The following is a 20,559-nucleotide window of genomic DNA, read 5'->3' as shown; positions in this document are numbered from 1 at the left end:
CTTCTTAACAGATAAGCCAATTTCCTCCATAGCTCTTAAAGCTTCAAAGTTAAGCTTGAAAGGCTTAAAGAAAAGCTTTATAAAAGCTTCAAAATTCGTTTTTAATCCGTCGGCGGCGGCAGTATGTACTGCCCGTCGCGCCGAAACGGACGAAGACATATTCTTGTCCTCAAAATCACGATTAGTCAAAAAAACTAAAAGCTCTAAGTTACAAAGGTTCTAAAGATCCTAAGCTCCAATCTCCATCAACTACCATAGAGACAGTTCCTATTCGGCAATACACGAACCTGCTTACTACTCTCTGGAAGCCCCTGTTCACACCTGTGAATTGACAGAATCAGATTCCAACGAACAATTGGCAACACGCAGTCTATACACAAAATTATTTTCTTGGAAGACGACTGTGACATCGAATTTCGCAATCATAAAGGAGAAATACTACAAAAGCCAAACTAAAAATATCTATATATATAAGCCTTGTAAACCCGCCTTTGAGCTACGCTCATCCCACTAACAAGGTTTTGAGTGTGTGAGGTCTTTTGGAATTTCCCAGGATTACTGATCAAACCATGGAAGATTTTATGGCTGAAGGTGATCTACCCGAACCAACAATGGAGCAAAAATTGGATTTGATTATGATGCAGCTTCAAGAGGAACAAAGAGCATGACAAACTTTGCAAGCTCAACTAGCCAATCTGCAATGATCTACCGCCGACCAAGATGGATCGCAACATGAAGATCTTATACAATGTATGATCGATGCAACACTTGAAGCCCAATCTATTTGGAAAGAAACAAAGATAAGTAAAAGAAACTTCAAATTTCGTACTTTCAATGGATCACGCGATGGAAAGACTGTACTTGCTTTTATCAGTCAATTTGATGATTATTTCCATGAAGAATCATATGCTGAGAAAGACAAAATTAAATGTGTCACTAACCATCTAGTTGACCGAGCATCCCTATGGTGGATTGTTGTCCGCAAAAGCGTTGATTGTCCCACTGCCTGGGAGACTTTCCAAAAGAAATTTTTGCAGAATTTCCTTTCACCCCAATTCCACGAAAAAGCAATCAAGCAATGGAATCTTCTACAACAAAGGGATCGCGAACCTATTTCACAATATACTGAGCGTTTTTGGAATGCTTTATTGCAACTACAAATGCTCAAAGATGTACCTGAAGCAACTCATAAATGCAAGTTTATGTCTAGCTTACTTGGACATTTTTATGCGGAGGTCAATATGTTCAAGCCAACAACCCTTGAAGATGCAATTTCCTTGGCCCATGACACTGAAGACAAAATTCGCGGACAAGATAAGCGACCACAACAATTTCCAACTAATGGTAACTTTGGTTCCAAACAATTCAATTCAAATTTTTGAAGATTCAATCAAAGTCGTTTTCTTCCATCTTCATTCTGTAAATCTTGGACACGACCACCTGCCTTGCCATCAAACACAAATCCAAACCCTAAGCCATCTCTTCAATCCAATCCCAACATTCCTAAACTTCCTGCCATTAACAATAATGTATCCAAAGCAAAACCCATAGTTTGTTACAAATGTCATCAACCTGGACATCTAGCAACCAATTGTCAATCCAAAAAGCCATCTGTTCATATCAATTATCTGGGAGCAATAGAAGATGAAAAACGTGAAGAGATACCGGATTTTACGGAAGATGATGACGACATTGGTACTACTTCTGATACTTTGCCAGGTATGCCAACTCCCATTCCTTATTAACAATGAAATGTTTTGTGCATAGTAAAGAAAAGACTATTTTACATGATGATGGGAGCACATACGACTTTATTTTTGCAAAATTGGTCAAAGAATTGAATTTACATACTGTTTCTACACGTTATTGCATTAAGGCTGCATTCCTAGGTAGGAGATATAATAGAACACAAGAGGTGCATAATTTAGAAATTAAAATTGGTGATTATACTGAACGAATAAATTTCTTAGTTGTACCTTTGCAGTCTAGTGACATTATCTTAGGAATGCCTTGGCGACATCAATACAATCCTGATATAGATTATTCTACGCATTCAATAAGAATCTATTTTCAAGGAAAACAAATCACACTGCATGGTATGCACACTTCCAATAATTTTTCATTGCTTACTCATACTCAGGCTAAACGTGCATTACGTAAAAGTAGCAAATCCTATTTAATATGGGTGAATGAAATTAAAGCTAAAGAAAACCAGATGCATCCTAGGTATGCACAATTTCTTTCCCAATTCCAAGATTGTTTTGCTGCTAATTTACTACCTGGATTACCACCTGTACGTCCTAAAGATCATAAGATAGATTTAATTCCTGGATCACAACCACCATGTAAAGCACCATATAGACATAACCAAATTGAACAAAAAGAAATTCAAAACCAAATAGACGAATTGCTTAACAGAGGATTAATTAGACCTAGTAGTTCTCCATTTGGTGCACCTATCTTATTAGTGAAGAAGAAAAATAATACATATCGCATGTGCATTGATTATCGTGTCCTAAATAAAATTATTGTTAAGAATAGATACCCGATTCCTAGGGTAGATGATCTTATGGACAAGCTACAAGGATCTACCATATTCAACAAGATAGATCTTAAATCTGGATATCATCAAGTAAGATTGGACAAATCTGATATACTTAAAACTGCATTTAGAACAAAATTTGGACACTATGGATTCCTCGTTATGCCTTTCAGTTTAACTAATGCACCAGCCACATTCAGTCGTATGATGAATCGCATATTTTTGAAACATCAGCATTGTGTCATTGTTTTCTTTGATGACATATTAGTTTTCAGTAAAAATGAGAATGAGCATTATGAACATTTGTCTTTAGTTTTTAAATTATTAAAAGACAATCAATTATATGCTAATCCAGAAAAGAGTGAATTTTTCCAAATAGGAATTGAATATTTAGGACATATTATTTCATCACAAGGTATTAAATTGCAACTTCAAGTCAACAAAAATATTATTGAAGTTATCATAGTTATAAGAAATCTTTCCAGCTTTAGTTCCCTCCACTTCCATTTTGCTAGTGATAAAAAGATACTCTCCTATTGAATCGGCAATGGATATATTCCGTGCTCATCTTATAGCTTTCAACCAAAATGGACGAGGCAAAATCATGTGTTATTTTGCTACAAGTCAATGCAATTGCTATCATACAGTATATTGATTCATAGCATTGTCAACTAACCTCAGATATATCACATGCTATTTGAACTTTTTCCACATATGAACTCTTAAGAACATTCGTAAGAACCTCATTCAAAGCAGCAAGCCGAAGGGCTCGATGTCGAGGGTTTCTCAAAATTTCAATCAGATACTTGCATTTTTAGAATACCTTTATGAAGCTCCATTTGAGTTGACCCTCACCTTGGCCTCTCGCATCATGAAAAAAGTTTTTGAGGAAAAATGATATTTTTAGGAAATAAAGTAGATTTAGATTGTCTTTCAATAGAAAATGATAAACCTTAATACTTGCACACGTCTTTTCCATGCTCCACCAATCAAGAATAGTGATAACATTGGAACTAATCAATGTTTTCTTTCCTTATAACCCATAGGATTTTGCTTGCATCTTTGCAACTTTGCTTTTGCAATGTTCTTATTCTTCTTCATTTGCTCCAAAAGAGATTTTAATGAAACATTATCCTCCTCCAAGCTTGAATTTCTTTGCGCATTCATTGTCATGTCTTATCCCCTGTCTTTATACTATTTCAATTCTTTCTTCAAGCTTATGCACTTTGATTTATTGATCTTGTAGGGCTTTTTGCAATACATTTAATAAACCTTAGGGTTGTAACAAAGATTGATTAGTACTATATAACACTAATTGATAATATTGATGTACATGAATATTTTTATCTAAGTGTTTGTAATAACCTAGAATACCATTTTCACCATCCTCGACAAAAGTGAGTAACGAAGAAGTGGAATTGAAAGGTGGATTTAGCCTACTGTAATGATCATTAGGATACAAGAAACCATATACCCAAATATTAATATTTTTCTTTCCCTCTAAACGCTATTGGAAAGAAGTTGTTGCATCTAGCCCAAACTTTCTATAAGGAGACTTTGTAATAGCATACTCTTCATCTACATGACCATGCAAATCCACCTTTCTCATACGATTGCATATGTACCTAAGTGGTTCCATTAGAGCAAAGGTGGAAATGGAGTAGATTACATTTTCATGGGATAATGCTAATTTGGAAGAGACAAAAGAGAGAATGGAAAATGCTTAGATGTATATATATTATGATTATTCACCATTAGAGATGAAAAAGACCCTGTTTTAAAAGATGGGAAGAAAAAGTCACTTTTTGGGGTTAAAATTAGTCCACCCTACTGATGTGGCAATTAGGAGGAGTAGTGGGGCATAAAGTAGGTATGTAACTACCTCTGTAAGGTCCCATGCATCACATGTGTGGGTATTAAAATTTTAAGGACCTTCAATGCAAAAAAGTAAATGGGTATTTCAACTTGTAATATGATTGGGTACCTTTTTTAAAATATATATTTTTAATGAATTTTTTTAGAAATTCGTTTTCAAGGAGAAAAAATAAATCCAAGTTGATGATATGACACTTTTGGAAAGATAGTGGCCTCTTCTTAGATGATGAATTGATTTAGAAGACCTTTAATGCAAGAAAGTATAATGACTACTCCAACTTGCAATATGATTGGGCACTTTTTTAAAAAAAGAAACCCAATTTTTATGAAAAATTTTTAAAATTCATTTTTTGGGGTAAAAATGAATCCAAGTTGCTAATGTGGCACTTTTGGAAGAGTGATAGTCTCAACTTAGAGGATGAAAAGGGCTTACCAAGGTGAAAAGAAAGGGAGGCGGCCCCCTCCTTTCTAGGAAGGATACACCACAAAAAGTGGTTGGAGCCTAGGAATGTAGGGGGACTAAGGGACAAAAAGGCATGTAATGCTAGTGAAAAGACACTAATCTAAGATTAAGGATTTCTAATCAATTCCTTATGAGACTCTTTTTGAGTCCATATTTCCCCTAATGCTTATATAATCATATATATGCCTACACATAATTGTGGACAATATAAAAGATAGTAATATTGTTTAGTGTACCCAGAGGGCATGTTAAAAGATCGCCGTACAAAGGTATCTCTTATGACAATAACATATGCTCTCAATCATGCTTTCGTAAAGGAGTAATCATCCTCCAGAATTGGGCAAAGTTGTTACATCATTATGACTCACTTCTCTTGCTTCTTCTTGCATCACCTATAGTAAAATCTAAAAAACTAAATGGTAGCACATTAATAGTGTTAGCCAAAACATTACCATCCATGAATTTGCATACCACTCTCAAGTGCTTGAATAGGTACTATGCTCCATTAGATATCATAATCAACCCTTGATGGTTCTTCTACAAGATGTATGCTCATGGCCATTCCATAGAACCATATTGCTTTACAAGACTTACTCATGGCTAACAAAGGGATATATGACTAGTGATACATCATAGGCATGAGAAAGCATTCAATATAAACAAGCATGCACTCAATGAAACTAAGCATAAATATATGAAGTTATACTTTCCTTATGTATCTCTCTTAACAATTTACCCACTCCACATCGGCCATTCCATAGGACCCACACGTAGTGGTAATTGTAAACCATGGACAAATGAAAATACTAAATGCATCCAAAACACTAATTGTTTAAATGAGATCCAAATGTTTGCACATGAGTATGAGGCCTCAATGATATTCCAACAATGAAACCATGAAACCAACCTTCACAGTTGCAAAGGGCAATAACTAACATACAAAATCACTTAATTAAACCACAATTTTGATAAACAAATCACGTCACACAAGGGAAATCTAAAATACTCTTGCTCAAAGACAAGAGAAATAGATTGGCCCCAAAGCTAGTTGTACCTCGCAATATTTTTTATTACTAGAGCAATTTAATTTGAGTTTCAAAGTAGTTGATCTTGCTTTGTAAACTTGAAGTTTCAACCACTTGTAGTCTCTAACAAACAACTTAATCTTGCACACCTGCTTTGTACAAATCAATCCACACTTGCATGCTCACCAAGTCACAAGTTCCTCTCATTGCCTAAGACTAACTAACACTAGAACTAACTAGATCTATCCTGAAAACTTTGATTTTTGCCCAATCTTTTTCAAAAACCTTTTGCATGCAAACCAGGACTATTACTTATAGTAAATTTTATGTCCTTAGAGAGAGAGAGAGAGAGTGTGTGTGTGTGTGTATGTGTGTGTGTGTGTGTGTGTGCATGCGTGCGTGCGCGTGCGCATGCACGCATGATGCAAACAACCCAAGCGTAATCATAGATAGAAAGTCTAAGCCGAATAGGGAACATTCAAGCTATCGTTAATGGAAAACACATCAATCTCATAATACCTTTCATTGCATCCCAATGCTTCTTGCCAGGCATTGCTATGTATCTGCTAAAACCACTCCCACTGCAAAGGCAATGTTAGTACGTGTAGCAACCATAGCATACATTAAACTGCCAACAGCTGAAGCATATGGTATCTTGGCCATTTCAGCCTTCTCATCATCAGATGTAGAGCTGTCCTCTGCACTAAGTTTCACATATGGAGGCAATGGAATCCCAATTGTTTTCCCCCCCTCCATATTGAAACGTTGCAAAACTTTGGAGATATACTCTTGCTGAGATAGATAGAGTAAGCCTTTTGATCTATCTCTAAGTTTTCACATGCCAAGAATGTGATTTGCATCACCAAGATCCTTCATGTCAAATGCTATTGAGTCTAATCCTTTGTATGTAGAAGAGAGTGTACATCCAATCCTCAACAATTAAGTGTTGAAAGGCCTCGATAAGAAAAAATTGAGACTTTGAATTCTTTTACTACAGAATGTGTTAAATTTCTACATTGTAAGATGGTGCATGGTTGGAAAATTTTGTGAGATTGAGGCCTTAATAGCATACATAATATGAGGAAGATATTACTTTTAACTTGGGAATATGTGAACAAGTGTCTCAATTTTGCAAAATATTCTAAGGAGATTACAAATTAAGGATAAAACCTTAATTTGGTGATTAGGGAATGTTATTTGGAACTCCCTTAATTAGTATGAAATTGGTATAGCAAAACTACTTGAGTTGGCAAGATAATCGAAGTAATTGCTATTACTTAGATCTTGTTGTTTCGCATTATATCGTCATACAATGTATGTATGTGGTGTGTCAAATTAAGGATAAAACCTTAATTTGGTGATTAGGGAATGTTATTTGGAACTCCCTTAATTAGTATGAAATTGGTATAGCAAAACTACTTGAGTTGGCAAGATAATCGAAGTAATTGCTATTACTTAGATCTTGTTGTTTCGCATTATATCGTCATACAATGGCTTGCTTATATGAATATATACTTACTATGAATGTATGGATGTGTTTCAACATTGTTGTATATGTATATCTATGCAAGTATGGGTTTGTATTGTGTTTGGCAACTTATCGAGCTTTTGATCATGTCAAACAAATTTTTATTGTCTTGCCTTTTTCTTTTGAAATTCTACCTGACCATGTTAATAAGACTTGATGTTATAGTTGTCTTGAACCAAATTGCCAAACGTGATTGTTGATGGAGCAAGTTGTGCCACACATTATTCATTCACAATTAGAGTGGGGAATAAAAGGTTGAAGATGGATGTTAATGAGGAACTTGGTGTGTAGTGTTTCCACATGCATGCAAGCGACTTGGTATCTAATGTGAACATGACATCGCAAAAAGGTTTAGCAATGTGTTGGTTGGATTACTCTTTGCTTGATAAATTATAGTGATAATGATAATGATGTGGCTGTTGGAGATTTAAATATTCTTGCCATGGGAGGTGTTTCTTTCTCAAATTAGTTTCGTTGGCCCGTACGCGTGCGTTCCTGCTCTCTATAACTAAATTATATCTTCAACTGCCTACACGCACCTTCTAGATTTTGAAGTGCACGACATTTGCATTGAATTGAGCGTTGTAGTGGGCTTCCTCTAGAAAAAGGGTGGAAAAAGTCCCAAAAGGATGGCGCGTCAGAGATGAAGTCATAAAGAGAGCGCATCCATTATACCCACATGCTCACAGAAGCATTCTTTTGGGGGGACAAAATGCGACAAGCATGGAAAGGATTGAGATCGTGAGTTGGAATTGGAGTTGGAGTTGTAGTGGCTTCTTTCTTGGCTTGGTGGGCTGTGGGTGTTGCTCAAAGTCCCTCAAGGAGAAAAAAGCCCGCATCTTCAAAGTTGCTGGTAAGGATCTGGACTCTAGAAAAGAATGAGGCTCTAAGCCACTTGCAATCTTTTTGTCAACTTTTGATAATTCAATTGTATAGTACTATGCATTATTTTTTAAAAATGTTGGTTTGATAACATTGAAAACATTTATTTATTTATTTCTCACTCTCTCTGTCTCTGTGTGTGTGTCTGAGTGGGTTAGGATATGCGATAATAGATGCTATTCCCTCGCGAGTCGCACACAAAAGTCTCTCTCGCTATCGATGAAGCCAACCGAAAATGTGAATATGCCGTGGAACGATCCCCCTGCCACGTCACCCATGCGCTCTTAAGGGCAAGAAAGCGCAAGGAAAAGCTAAAGCCTAAAAGCACCCGGGTGGAATTATTCCGACTGATTCCCTCTTCTGTTTTCCTCCTCCTCCTCCTCCTCAGTACCTGCCTACCTTACCGCCTCTCTCTCTTTCTACCATCTATATATATATGTATATGTTTTCGGCTGCCATTGTCGTGACAAATTATAGCATCGTCTTTCCATCTCTCTCGCAGTCTTTGCAGTTCCCCTTCCGACACACACTCCTTCCTCTTCCTTGTCGCGTTGCCTGCTTCCTACCTTCCTTTCTTCTTGCCTGTACCCTCTGCATTGCTGCCCGCTTTCCTCCGCGAAACCATGGGTAAGTCTGTCTTTGTAGTTAAATACTGTTCTGAAGCAGTTTATGGATTGCAACAAGCGTTTCTTTGCTTTTTGCTCGTCTCCCCCCTTTCCCGCCCTTCCTCTTTCCCTCCTTAATTTTGTTTAGGACCGGGAACTTATAACTTGTATACCGTCACAATGCAGATATAGTTCTTACCCCTCCTGCGTTGCACAATACCGAAGCTGTTGCGGATGCCCTTATTGCTCGTCAGGCCGCATCGGCATCAGCATCATCCAGTAGTAGCAGTAACATACCACCTCAACAATCATGCCAGTACAGTGGCCCTCAAATGGATAACTTCTGGGGTTTTAATGGTGGTACGCTTCTCTGGAAACCTAGAATGTTTTGAGCTTTTCGCCTGGGAAGTGGATGTACATTTGCTTGATCAACGAGGTTTTTGATGATCCATCTATCTGTGAGTGCAGGCCTGTCATCAAGGCGCCTTGTGGTGGTGGGTCACAGGGGTTGTGGGAAGAACAATAGAAACATGATGAGGAAGAACGGCAATACTGTGCATGCTGGGATAATGGAGAACACAATCCTGTCCTTCAACACAGCGGCTGCTCAGGGAGCCGATTTCGTGGAGTTTGATGTGCAGGTGACCAAAGATGGCTGCCCTGTCATTTTCCACGACGACCTCATCATTGTTGCAGATCAGGTGTGTACAATGTCCTGACGTCTATCTATCGATTGTTCATGGCAATATTTACACTCTGTGCTGATAAAATAGTTGCACTCCTTGGTCAGCGAGTGAGGTGAACATGTTTCAATTCTGTAGGAAAAGCGGGTCACTGCGAACGCAATATCGGACCTGAGTTTGCAAGAGTTCTTATCTGTAAGCTACCAAAGGGGTTCTGATCCTCAGAAGGTATGGAGAGATCACGGTCCTACTTCTTAAACAAATATGACAATAGGTAGTCTAATCTTGTGAGTGGAAATTGAAATTGGATCAGAGAGGAGGATAAAATGGCGAAATTGCCTTCCGAAACACAGTAATTGTCTTTCTAAACTATGGTGCTATATAATGGCAATGATGCAGATTGGTAAAGCATTATTGCGGCGGCGGGGTGCAGATGGGATGTTCGCGCCGTGGACGGCAGCCAGGATGGATTCACTGTGCACTTTGGAGGAGGCCTTTGGCCGTGTCTCGTCCACCATTGGCTTCAACATTGAGCTTAAGTTCCACGACACAGCCTTTGTGCCCCACCATGAAATTGACCGTGTCATAAGCGCCACTCTAGCCGTATGTATTACTGAATCTTCCCTTTCCCGATGTTTGGTGCATTATGTCATAACATCCCTCTTTTATAAACTCATTACATTTGGGTTCTGAAATTTGTTGTCACACAATTTCTGATTTGCTTCAACTTTGAGTAGAAACGACTTCTCACAAGTTAGCAGTGTGTACTAGAATCAGTGCAATTGCAATGCTAATTGCTTGGTCGGTTTTTGCGTAGCAGGTGGTGGAACGATGCTGTCTGTCTCGCAAGATTTACTTCTCTAGCTTCCACCCTGATGCCGTTCAAATGCTCAGAGAGAAGCAAAGTTCATACCCGGTAAGAAGCTGAATTCCTAGAAGCCATTACTCGTTGTTCGAAGATCATTCATTCGGATAATCACTGACTGGGAAATCACGATGATAGGTCTTCTTCCTCACAGACGGTGGTGTGAATTTGTACGTGGATCCACGCAGAAATTCCTTGGAGGCAGCTGTGGACGTCTGCAGACGAGGTGCAGTAACGACTAATTAATGAAGCTAATAATTAAGAGTTTACACATAAGGTGCAGTAACCGCTAATTAATGAGTCTAACAATTTGGCATCACATAATCAACCCCTATTATTCATGGCCATTGATGGCCGTTAATTAACCTCTGTAATTCGTGGCTATCGATGCAATTGGAAATCAACTCGTGGTCATTGAACGAGACTGTAACGAAGACTATATTAAGTGAATCTACTACAATTATTTAACCTTGAACAATGAATTTAGTAGGAATTAGCCGCCTTTATTGTGTCCTTTAAAGATAGGAAGGAGTTCAAGAAGATCTATAATGCACGGATCATCTACCTCTCTGGTCTTTTAAATTAATGATAGGAGTTCTAGAAGGTGTAGAATGCACAGATGATCTACCTTTCTGTCAATTGAAGTGTGATTGTCAATTTTCAAATGAGGACAATCGGGGAATTTTCTATCAAGCGTGGTTCTAAATGTTGCAGGTGGGTTGCAAGGCATAGTGTCTGAGGTGAAAGCCATTCTGCAGCATCCGGAGGCAGTGGGCATTATACGTCAAGAGGGACTGTGTCTTCTCACTTATGGCGAGCTGAAGTGCGTGACTTGATTTACTCTTCAGATCAAATTGAAAGCTTTCCATTCGTAGTATTTAACTTCCATTTTTTTGCCATAGGATTGGATCATGTAGGAGTATCATCTACTACCTCTGTGAGAGACTAATCATGTTGTGTTTCGAAACTGCCAATGCAGCAACTTTGCGGAGGCATTGCATAAGCAAGAGGAGATTGGGGTGGATGGAGTGATAGTGGACGATGTGGCGGATGTGTTGAAGGAATTAGGCTCATCAGATGACGTTAAGATTAACGCCAGCCCGAAATCTGATATCATGAACAGCATCAGTAGCCATCAGGATGAAGATCACTACAACAATTCGATGACTATCAGCCCCTTCAATAACCAATCTGCTAACCTCCTCCTGAAGCCTGTTCGTGCAGCGTAACCCATTTCCATCACAAACTTAACTGATGAAAGAATAATCCTCATGGACACGATTTTGTACAGTAGATCGTCTTTTTAGGCCAAAACTGGCCAGCCTTTTCTAATTGGGCCAATGAGCTGGCTTCATTCATACGTAAGCTACTCTGTAACAGCTTTTTTGATTCAAAAGTACGCTGGACTATGCCTTTCTTCCAAGACGGAAAAGTATAACACCCCCCCCCCCTCTCTCGTAATGCTGAAACTCTCTCTCTCTCTCTTTTCATTTCATAGTCAAGTAACAACCCTAGTGGTAATCCACTGTTTTACCAGCCTGCTGGCTCGGGTTAAAGCTCTCTTTTTTGTACTTATGGTAAATGACCATGCCTCTCCACCATGCTTGCCCACTTAATATCTTGTAAAGGTTTTTGCATATTGCACAAAGTTAGCCAAACATTAATGGAAATCGCTGCTACTGCATAAACGATTACAATCTTACAAATCCGATGTGTTATATTGTGTGCTCCAAGTATGATTTCGCACGTTAGGGGAATGTGTACACTTAGAGTGTTCGTCCATGGAAGTTGTGTGACTGTCTTTTGCAATGTGAGGATGTGATCACGCGGGTGCATTGAAAAATGCTTAAGAACCCCTTCACCTCTCATAATCGGCAACGTCCTAAATGTCTCATAACGCATCCATTGTGAACCGTTGGTTTGTCCAATGCATACGCAAGGGGCACAGCTTGTACAAACATGACCGAGTGAGGTGGTTGAGGATAGAATTTCCTCTTTTAGAGGATTTCTAATCTATGTTTTAACTATAGATGATCACAGTTACAAATGGGAATTCTCGTTTCTCTAGCGTATAGAGTAATAGGGGCGTTAATGAACATGGTGTTCAAAGGATAGCCCATATGCATGATAATGGATATCAAAAGTGCGCGCGTGTACTGGCCTTGGAACATTGGGGTAGTAGTGCTACTGCAGGAGATGGAGGGGGAAGCAAAAGTTCTTTGGGGAAAAAAAGACAAGAGGACGCAGAATTGCAGGAAGAAGGGGAGGACCAAGTAGGGAGGGGGTATTTAACGGCTGTCGTTGTGATGGCCAAGCTACTGAAAATGAGCCAGTCGAAGAAGAGGATATGGAATAAGACAGAAGCTCAGCGATGGAGCCTTGGCATACCGAGAGAGAGAGAGAGAGAGTGTGTGTGTGTGTGTGTGTATGTGTGTGTGTGTGTGTGTGTGTGTTTGTGTTATCCTTCTAGACGTTTAAAAGTGTGTAGGACAAAAAATACATAGTTACTAAGATTTCAGCTAGGCTTCACTTCAGGATGCTACTTGTTGCTATTTGCACAAATAGAAGCCTTTTTGAGCGCATCATTGGCACACAAAATTAGCTATTAAATTTATCTAAAGTTACAAGTATCATGACCCGGAATTACTTAGTGCTTGAGCATTCTAAACTCCTTTGTAATGGTTTTGTCACGTTAGTAAACCACCAATTTCTTGTCCTAGTTGCCTTCATCTAGACAATTTCACGTGGTTGTATTTTGAGCTATGCTTGATTATATTCCATAGCAACATCACCGTTGAACCCTTTTTCTTCCAAAATTGACCTTAGTTTGGTCCCTAGTATGAATAGTTTTTGGACATTCTTGGTATCATCATCCAATTCTTCTTATGTTTCTTCATGCCATTCATCAAGGACACCTCCTTAACATGCATGGCACAATACTCTTTTGTAATGTAACTTCATTAACTATTGAATGGATATTGTGTCTCGTCTTGCTAATCTACCTCCTTTTCTTAATTTCATTTGTACTTCCTCTTGTCATTTCCTTGGCTTCATCTTCTTGCTAATCTACCTCCTTGTCCTCAAAGTCATAGACTTTAATGTAGATATTCCACCCATGGGCTTGACTCTCAATTTGGTTTACATGGTGATGCTAAGACCAATGAGATTAAAGACTACTCAAGCCTACATGTAAACAAACCCTTTGTTAAACTGTAAGTAAAAACAAAAAGGAATATGGAAATGTTAAGGATGTAGAAATGCAACAGGATTGTGTGTGTGATAGAGGACCACAAGAGACATTGTGTAGTTAGGTAGGTAATTTTTAAAGAATTGCCCTATCATTGCACCATTGTAACAGCATAACAAGCCATGCTAACAAAGAGATTTATGTCCAATAATGAGTCTCAATTGATTGGACTTGGTTTAGGGTTTAGGTGGACATATGGGAGGACAAAAAGACTAGGATTTATGCTTTCAATTATGTGTTTCATGTAGAAACACATAATGTCTTAGCGTGATATGTAAGCACAAATGTGAGAGCTACGCTTTGCATAGGTCGCTTTAGAAATGCATTTATTATTCATTTGAAAAACTTTTAGACTTTCAAAACTTACATGTCATATTGATTGAACTATTGTGAGTTTACGCATTCCCCTTTAGAAGGGTACTCGCTTGACTTTTCGAAGTCTCAATCAAGTTGGACTACGAGACCAACTTCTTTGTCCCCACACTAGGATCTTGTTTTTCAATCATGTGAATATGATATTTACTAGGTCTCGTAGGATAAATCATGAAGCCTACTACAACCTATTGAAGAGCTTGTATGCTATCTTACAAAGATGGGCAATATTTCTACTACAAAAGAGTTAAAACCACCTCAATGGGGTTCATTATGCCTTCGTACATTAAGATCCTATTCCTAGTTGACCAAAGGTGCTTTGAAATTGAGGCTCTAGAGCTTTTTCATGGCATAAGACTAGCGTGATCTAGAGGATTGTGTCATGAAATAAAGGAGTGTGCATGCTCAAGGAGTAATTGAGGCTAGCATCTTTAAGCTTAGTTCTTGATGTGACACAAGCTACTAGCCACTCTAAATTGCCAAAAAAGGCTAATAATAGATTTTGTTATCCGTATTTGTAAATTCGGCTTTGGTGAAGGCTTCACTTTCCAAATATTAACCAACCCATATTTCCATGTGCACTAGGAGGTGTGGGAAGACATTTTTCCAACCCTCTTGGAGTTGTATGCATATTTGTCTAGACTTGGGCTAGAAGTCCTCTTCTTTATCTTGCATGCAACCTTGTTCTTGAAGTTGACTAGACTCTATAAGAAAGTACATGGGCCTAGGATCAACACTCATGGCTAGTTCTCTCCCCTTTTGTCGCAATATTCGATGATATAGTTGAAACTTCATGACAATTTCGTTGAGAGACATCAATTGATGTCTCTTACTATCCCACGCGTCAACCCACTTTACGAGTCTTTTGTTTGTCGCGGGCAATCTTTTGAACATTCTGTCTACTTGCAATGTTGGTATATTGACTTATCTAAGCACCTAGATAGTGCCTCTTGAGGTTGAGTAGACTCTTCAATAAAGCACATGGGCCCATAGTTAGTATTGATGGCTAGTTCCCTCTCTTTTGTTGCAAAACACTCAACCTCTAAACTACTTAGTTGAAACTTCATGACAATTTCCTCAAGAGAATTCTTACTATACAATACGTCAACCCACCTAACTACACTTCTGCCAAACAATCTTTTGGACATTCTAGCTAATTATGATGTTGGCATCAACTTATTTGAGTTGACACCTAGATGGTACCAAATACGTTACAAAGCGAAAATGTCACTGCTCTAATTGGATTCTTATCTCCAATTGAGGTATTGGACAAGTTTTCTCCACTAGTTGATTAGAGCCAATGTTGGAGGTGACCCCTTAATCTTGATCTTGCATTTGTATGCTAGGAGCTTGTCTTCCCACATAAGGTCCTTTCAATGGTATTTAAGTAACTTAACCTTTGCTAAGCTATTTTTTTACTCTAGTTGTCCACAGCTAAGCTCTCCAACCCTAAGCCACCCATCTTCTTAGATGGATTAACTTCTACAATACCATCTTATTGATGTTAGACAAGGCCTCTTAAGAAAGAGGGCAAAAAAACTACCACACAAGTGATTACAAGAGATGGGATCTTATCAATGCTACCATACTCCCACCAATGCTAATGGTGATTTAGTTTTTCAGTGGAGATGCCCACTCTAAGGGGAGCATCCCAAGTACCTAATGATAGCCTATCTAGATTAGCTTGAAGCCAAGTTGTAGTAACTAAGGCAACATGTCATTGAAACCCATATATAGCAATATAGTTTTAGCCACAGTTTTTAGAGTCCAACACAAGAAGTTGATTGTACATGTCCAAGAGGCACATCACACTTTCTTCTTCAGTAGCTACTCATTTGAAAACTTCACCAATAAATACTTCAATACAAAATTTTCTTCCTTCTGAGAGGGAAAGGCTAGAGATGTTACATTTTTGCAAGCTATAATCGATCATCTTTAGCAATAAGTCGATAGCAATGATCAAGAAAATGGGCGCTAATGAACATTCTTGTCTCTAGAAGGGATAGGATATCATCACATTAATGCTAACAATGGTTGAAACATTTCTAAATAGACTACCAACCATTCTACAAAACTGAGAAGAGAAGCTAAGATTAAACATCACAAATACCAAGACATCCCACTTGATGTGATCACATGCTTTTCTTGGGGTCCCTGCCCCCTAAAAATGCATCAATGCATGTGAAAAGCCCAGCCCCCTAAAAATACGCTGAAATTTACGCTGGCTGTTCCTGGGGGCTGGGGGGTCTTCAACATGCCTCGCGGGTACTTGGCAATGTCGAGGGGACTCCAATGCAGCCCGAGAAAAAGTCGATGAAGGTTCAGAAGCTCGAGGAGGCGGCGAGAGATCAAAATATACCTGCAAATAAAGGTGCCATGGTTGCCATTGAAACTCGGATTGAAGCTCTTCAAATCCGGGCTGAAGAGAATGTTGGGCAAGCTCCAATGCCTTTGCTCTGATACTAGTTGAAAGGGAAGTGGAACCCAGGAGGAAGAAGCTTGGCAGTGAGAGTTATAGCGGATGGAGAGCAAGAGCAAAGAGAGAGAGAGAGTCTCAAAAGTGGAAACTCCAACAACCACAATGTGTGGCCCGGGCCTTCCTTTATTCAAACTGTCACTAAAAGAATAAAGAATAAGTTACTATGATGGGTGCCCACCACCTTGATAGTACAACATGTACACATGTACAACAGGATGAGGGAAAAGACGACATCTCATCCAATGCCCATCAATCTCCTGAGAAAGGCAAAGCGCTCGGTAGTGAGGCTCTTCGTGAGAAAGTCCGCAGGATTCTGCTCAGTTGAAATCTTGACAAGGTCAACAGACATGTCCTCAACGACCTCAAAAATGAAGTGATACCTCACCTCAATATGTTTCATTTTCGCATGGAAGACTGGATTCTTGGCCAACTGAATGGCACTCATAGAATCTGAATGCAATGTAGGCATAGCATATATCATACCAAGATCTGCAATCAAACGGTCTAACTAGATAGTCTCCTTGCAAGCCTCTGTGGCTGCAATATACTCGGCCTCTGTAGTAAAAAGAGTCGTACACTTCTACGCCCTAGATATCCAAGAGATAGACCCTCCAGCATAAGTTAACACATAGCCAGAAGTGAACTTCCTACTATCTGCATGTCCTGCATAATCAGAGTCAGTGTACCCCACAACTTCTGTATCCTGGCTGCCATAGCAAAGGCACATATCTGCTGTGCCCTTCAGGTAGCTCATGATACCCTTCACGGCATCCCAATGTTTCTTGTCAGGTGTAGTCATATAATGTGCCACAACCCCAACTACAAAAGCTATGTCTAGACGGGTGGCTATCATGGCATACATAAGACTACCCACGGCTGATGCATAGGGAATCTTGGCCATCTCTGCCCTTTTCTCATCTGTCTGGAGACAATCGACCTGTGAAATCTTTACACGAGAAGGTAATGGACAGCCAATAGGCTTAACATCCTGCATGTGAAAGCACTCAAGGACTTTATGAATGTACTCTCTCTGTGATACATAGAGTAGTCCCTGAGATCTATAGTGCGTAATGCGCATACCAAGTATATGAGAGGGTTGTTCCAGATCTTTCATCTCAAAGCTCTTCTTGAGTTGAGCCTTAAGAGCATCTAGCTCCTCATGAGTTGTCCCTACTAAAAGCATGTCATCCATAGAGTACCAAAATCAATAAAGAATCGTCACGGGCTTTCTTCATGTACAAGCATGAATCCATAGCACTGCGGCTATAGCCCTGTGACTGCATGAATGCATCAAACTTATGGTACCATTCCTTAGGTGTATGCTTCAAGCCATATAGACTCTTCTTTAGCTTGCACACTAGGTGTTCCCTGCTAGGGTCTACAAAGCCCTTAGGCTGCTCCATGTAAATCTCATCATGCAAGTTCCCATGTAAAAAAGCCATCTTGACATCCATCTGGTACAAGTCCAGGTCAAGCTGTGCAACCAAGGCCAAGACTAAGCATAGGGTGGTCATCTTGACCACCGGAGAAAAGACTTCATCAAAGTCAACACCATGCTCATGCTTAAAACCCTTAGCAACCAATTGAGCCTTGTATGCCGGCTTGGGGTGTCCAGGGGTACTTTTCAGCTTGTACACCCACTTGCATGGTAAAGCCTTCTTACCCTAAGGCAAGGAAATCAAATCCCAAGTCTGATTCTTATGGAATGAGTCAAGCTCAGACTGCATAGCCCTCTCCCAAGAGTGACAATCACCCCTGTGCATAGCCTCATCATAATTGAGACTCTCCTACATCTGTAACCAGTACATAATCCATAGAGCGCAAAACAGTCAGGAGGTCGTCTATCTCTAGTAGAACGCCTCAACCCAAGCTTTGCTGCCTGACCGACATCTTGTCTAACATCAACATGTCTAGCATCTGGGCCATGAGCATCAGGTGATGGCGCACATTGTCTAGCTGGCCATGGAGCGAGCTTAACGGGAGCAAGTGGCTCCTCCTAAAAGATAACTCTGCGTACCTCAACCACTTTCTCAGGCTGCATATGCATTTTATCCTTATAAAAGATGGCACCATGATTGCGGATCACTTTCCGCACCTGCGGATCCCATAGATGGTAACCCATCTCTCTTGCATCGCCATAGCCAATGAAAATACATTTGACACTTTTAAGATCTAGCTTATTACATTTATCCTTGGGCACATGGCAGAATGCCTCACATCCAAAGACATACAAATGATCATAAGAGGGGGGCTTAAGCCAGCCTGGCTAAGCATGCTACGAACCCTTTCCTGAATGATCCTATTCATGCGTTCAGCCATACCATTCTCAGGAGGGATGTAAGGGGCGGTCAACTGACGCTTAATACCCCGCTCATCACAAAACTGCTCAAAAGCACGTGATACATACTCATCCCATTATCTGACCACAAGCATTTTAGCCTTTTTCCAGACGGGTTTTTTGCTAATACAAGCCAACGCTGAAATGTGCCTAAGACATCGAATTTTCTCTTTATGGGATAAGCCCAAACCTTACGTGAGTAATCATCTATGAAAGTAACAAAGTACTTTGCCCCACCAAGTGACTGACAGGAAATGGACCCATATACATCTGAGTGCACAAGAGCCAAGGTCTCACCCATGCATTTCTTACCAGACTTTTTGTGCGTATTTCTAGTATGTCTGCCATACAAACAATGATCACAAGAATCAAAATGTGAAGATTCAAAAGGCAAAAGATACTACAAAGCACGAAGCATTTTCATTCCTTTAAGAGATACGTCCCAAAAAATCATGCCAAAGGGATACATGAGGGATAGAGCCCATGGACAAAACATGATCCAATGTAGCTCCAGATACAAGGGATAGAGGCTGCCAAACTTGGCACCTCTTGTAAGCACAAGTTTGCCACGAGTAATCTTCCATGCAGAGTCTCTAAAAGACACAAAATACCCTGAATCATCAAGCTGTCCAGCTGACATAAGGCTGCGAGTCAATGCAGATACATGGCGTACATCATGCAAAACAAAAGAACTGCTAGAAGAAAACTGTAGCCTAACATCTCCAATGCCCACAATGTCAAGAGACCTGTCATTACCAAGATGCATAGAACCAGACATGGTACGATAGGTATGAAACCAATCTCTTCAGGGTATCACATGAAAGGATGCACCCGAATCCAAGAGCCAGCACTGCGCATACATAGAATGTATCTCAGAAGCATGTATGACATCGCATAAAGAAGCTACAAGTATGTAATCATCATCTAAATCAGTGGCATGCATGACATTAACCTCTTCTATCTTCACACTGAACTTTGTAGGTACAATACTAAACTCAGAAGACTTTTCCTGCACTTTTTCTTTTCCCTTTTCCTTGCGCTTGTCATCGTGCATCTTATGGCACTGCGGCCTAATATGTCCTGCTTTCCCACAGTAATGACAGGTAAGATCAGACTTCCGTCCATGGGATTTACTGCGACCACGTGACTTGGACCTAGACCTCTGAGAGTCCCTGCCCTTATGATCATTATTATGACTGCCATGTTTGCCACCTCCAACGGTCAATGCATGTGAAAAGCAAGAAGCATCATTGTTTTTCCTATTGATTTCCTCAGTCAATAAAGCACTCTCAATATCTTTGATTTTCAGCCCATCAACCTTGTTCGTGCATATGGCAATACGGAAGACATCCCATGATTCTAGCAAAGTGTCAAGCAGAAACGGGTGCAAGTTGTCTTTGAACTCAATACCCTGTGACAACAGACTCTTCATCATAGCATGAAACTGATTGAAATGAGATGAAAGGGAGGTCCCCTCCATGCGAAGATCCATTAACTACTTCAACCAATACATCTGTGACGCAGGACTCTGCTGCGCATAGAGCTCCAGAATCTTCTTCCATAAATCCCATGCACTCTAATTTTCATCTTCAACAACATTATGATGGACCTCTTTTGAAAGTGACAAAATAATGGTAGACTTGCATAGCTCATCA

General features: G+C 39.7%; 1 protein-coding gene across 2 annotated transcripts; it reads left to right on the top strand.

Moving 5' to 3' along the window:
• Nucleotides 1-8,649: 8,649 nt before the first annotated feature.
• Nucleotides 8,650-12,168, top strand: LOC148018313 (glycerophosphodiester phosphodiesterase GDPD2-like). 2 transcript variants are annotated; one of them, XM_087661978.1, is made up of 9 exons: nt 8,650-8,942; nt 9,107-9,277; nt 9,389-9,621; nt 9,742-9,831; nt 10,003-10,206; nt 10,424-10,519; nt 10,607-10,694; nt 11,183-11,291; nt 11,448-12,168. In XM_087661978.1, exons 1-9 carry the CDS (start codon nt 8,939-8,941, stop codon nt 11,695-11,697), a joined length of 1,245 nt encoding a protein of 414 aa, XP_087518104.1. In that variant the 5' UTR covers nt 8,650-8,938; the 3' UTR covers nt 11,698-12,168. The 2 variants fall into 2 exon arrangements, with proteins under 2 accessions (XP_087518104.1, XP_087518103.1); XM_087661977.1 differs by having other exon boundaries at nt 8,655-8,942; nt 9,107-9,280; nt 11,448-12,167.
• Nucleotides 12,169-20,559: the final 8,391 nt, after the last annotated feature.

Source organism: Lygodium microphyllum, chromosome 21 (assembly GCF_053477565.2).
Source record: "Lygodium microphyllum isolate KBCC chromosome 21, Lygodium_microphyllum_v1.1.10, whole genome shotgun sequence".
Classification (NCBI taxonomy): Eukaryota; Viridiplantae; Streptophyta; class Polypodiopsida; order Schizaeales; family Lygodiaceae; genus Lygodium; species Lygodium microphyllum.
The sequence above is the reverse complement of the archived record's forward strand: the minus strand, read 5'-3'. Positions and strand labels throughout refer to the sequence as shown.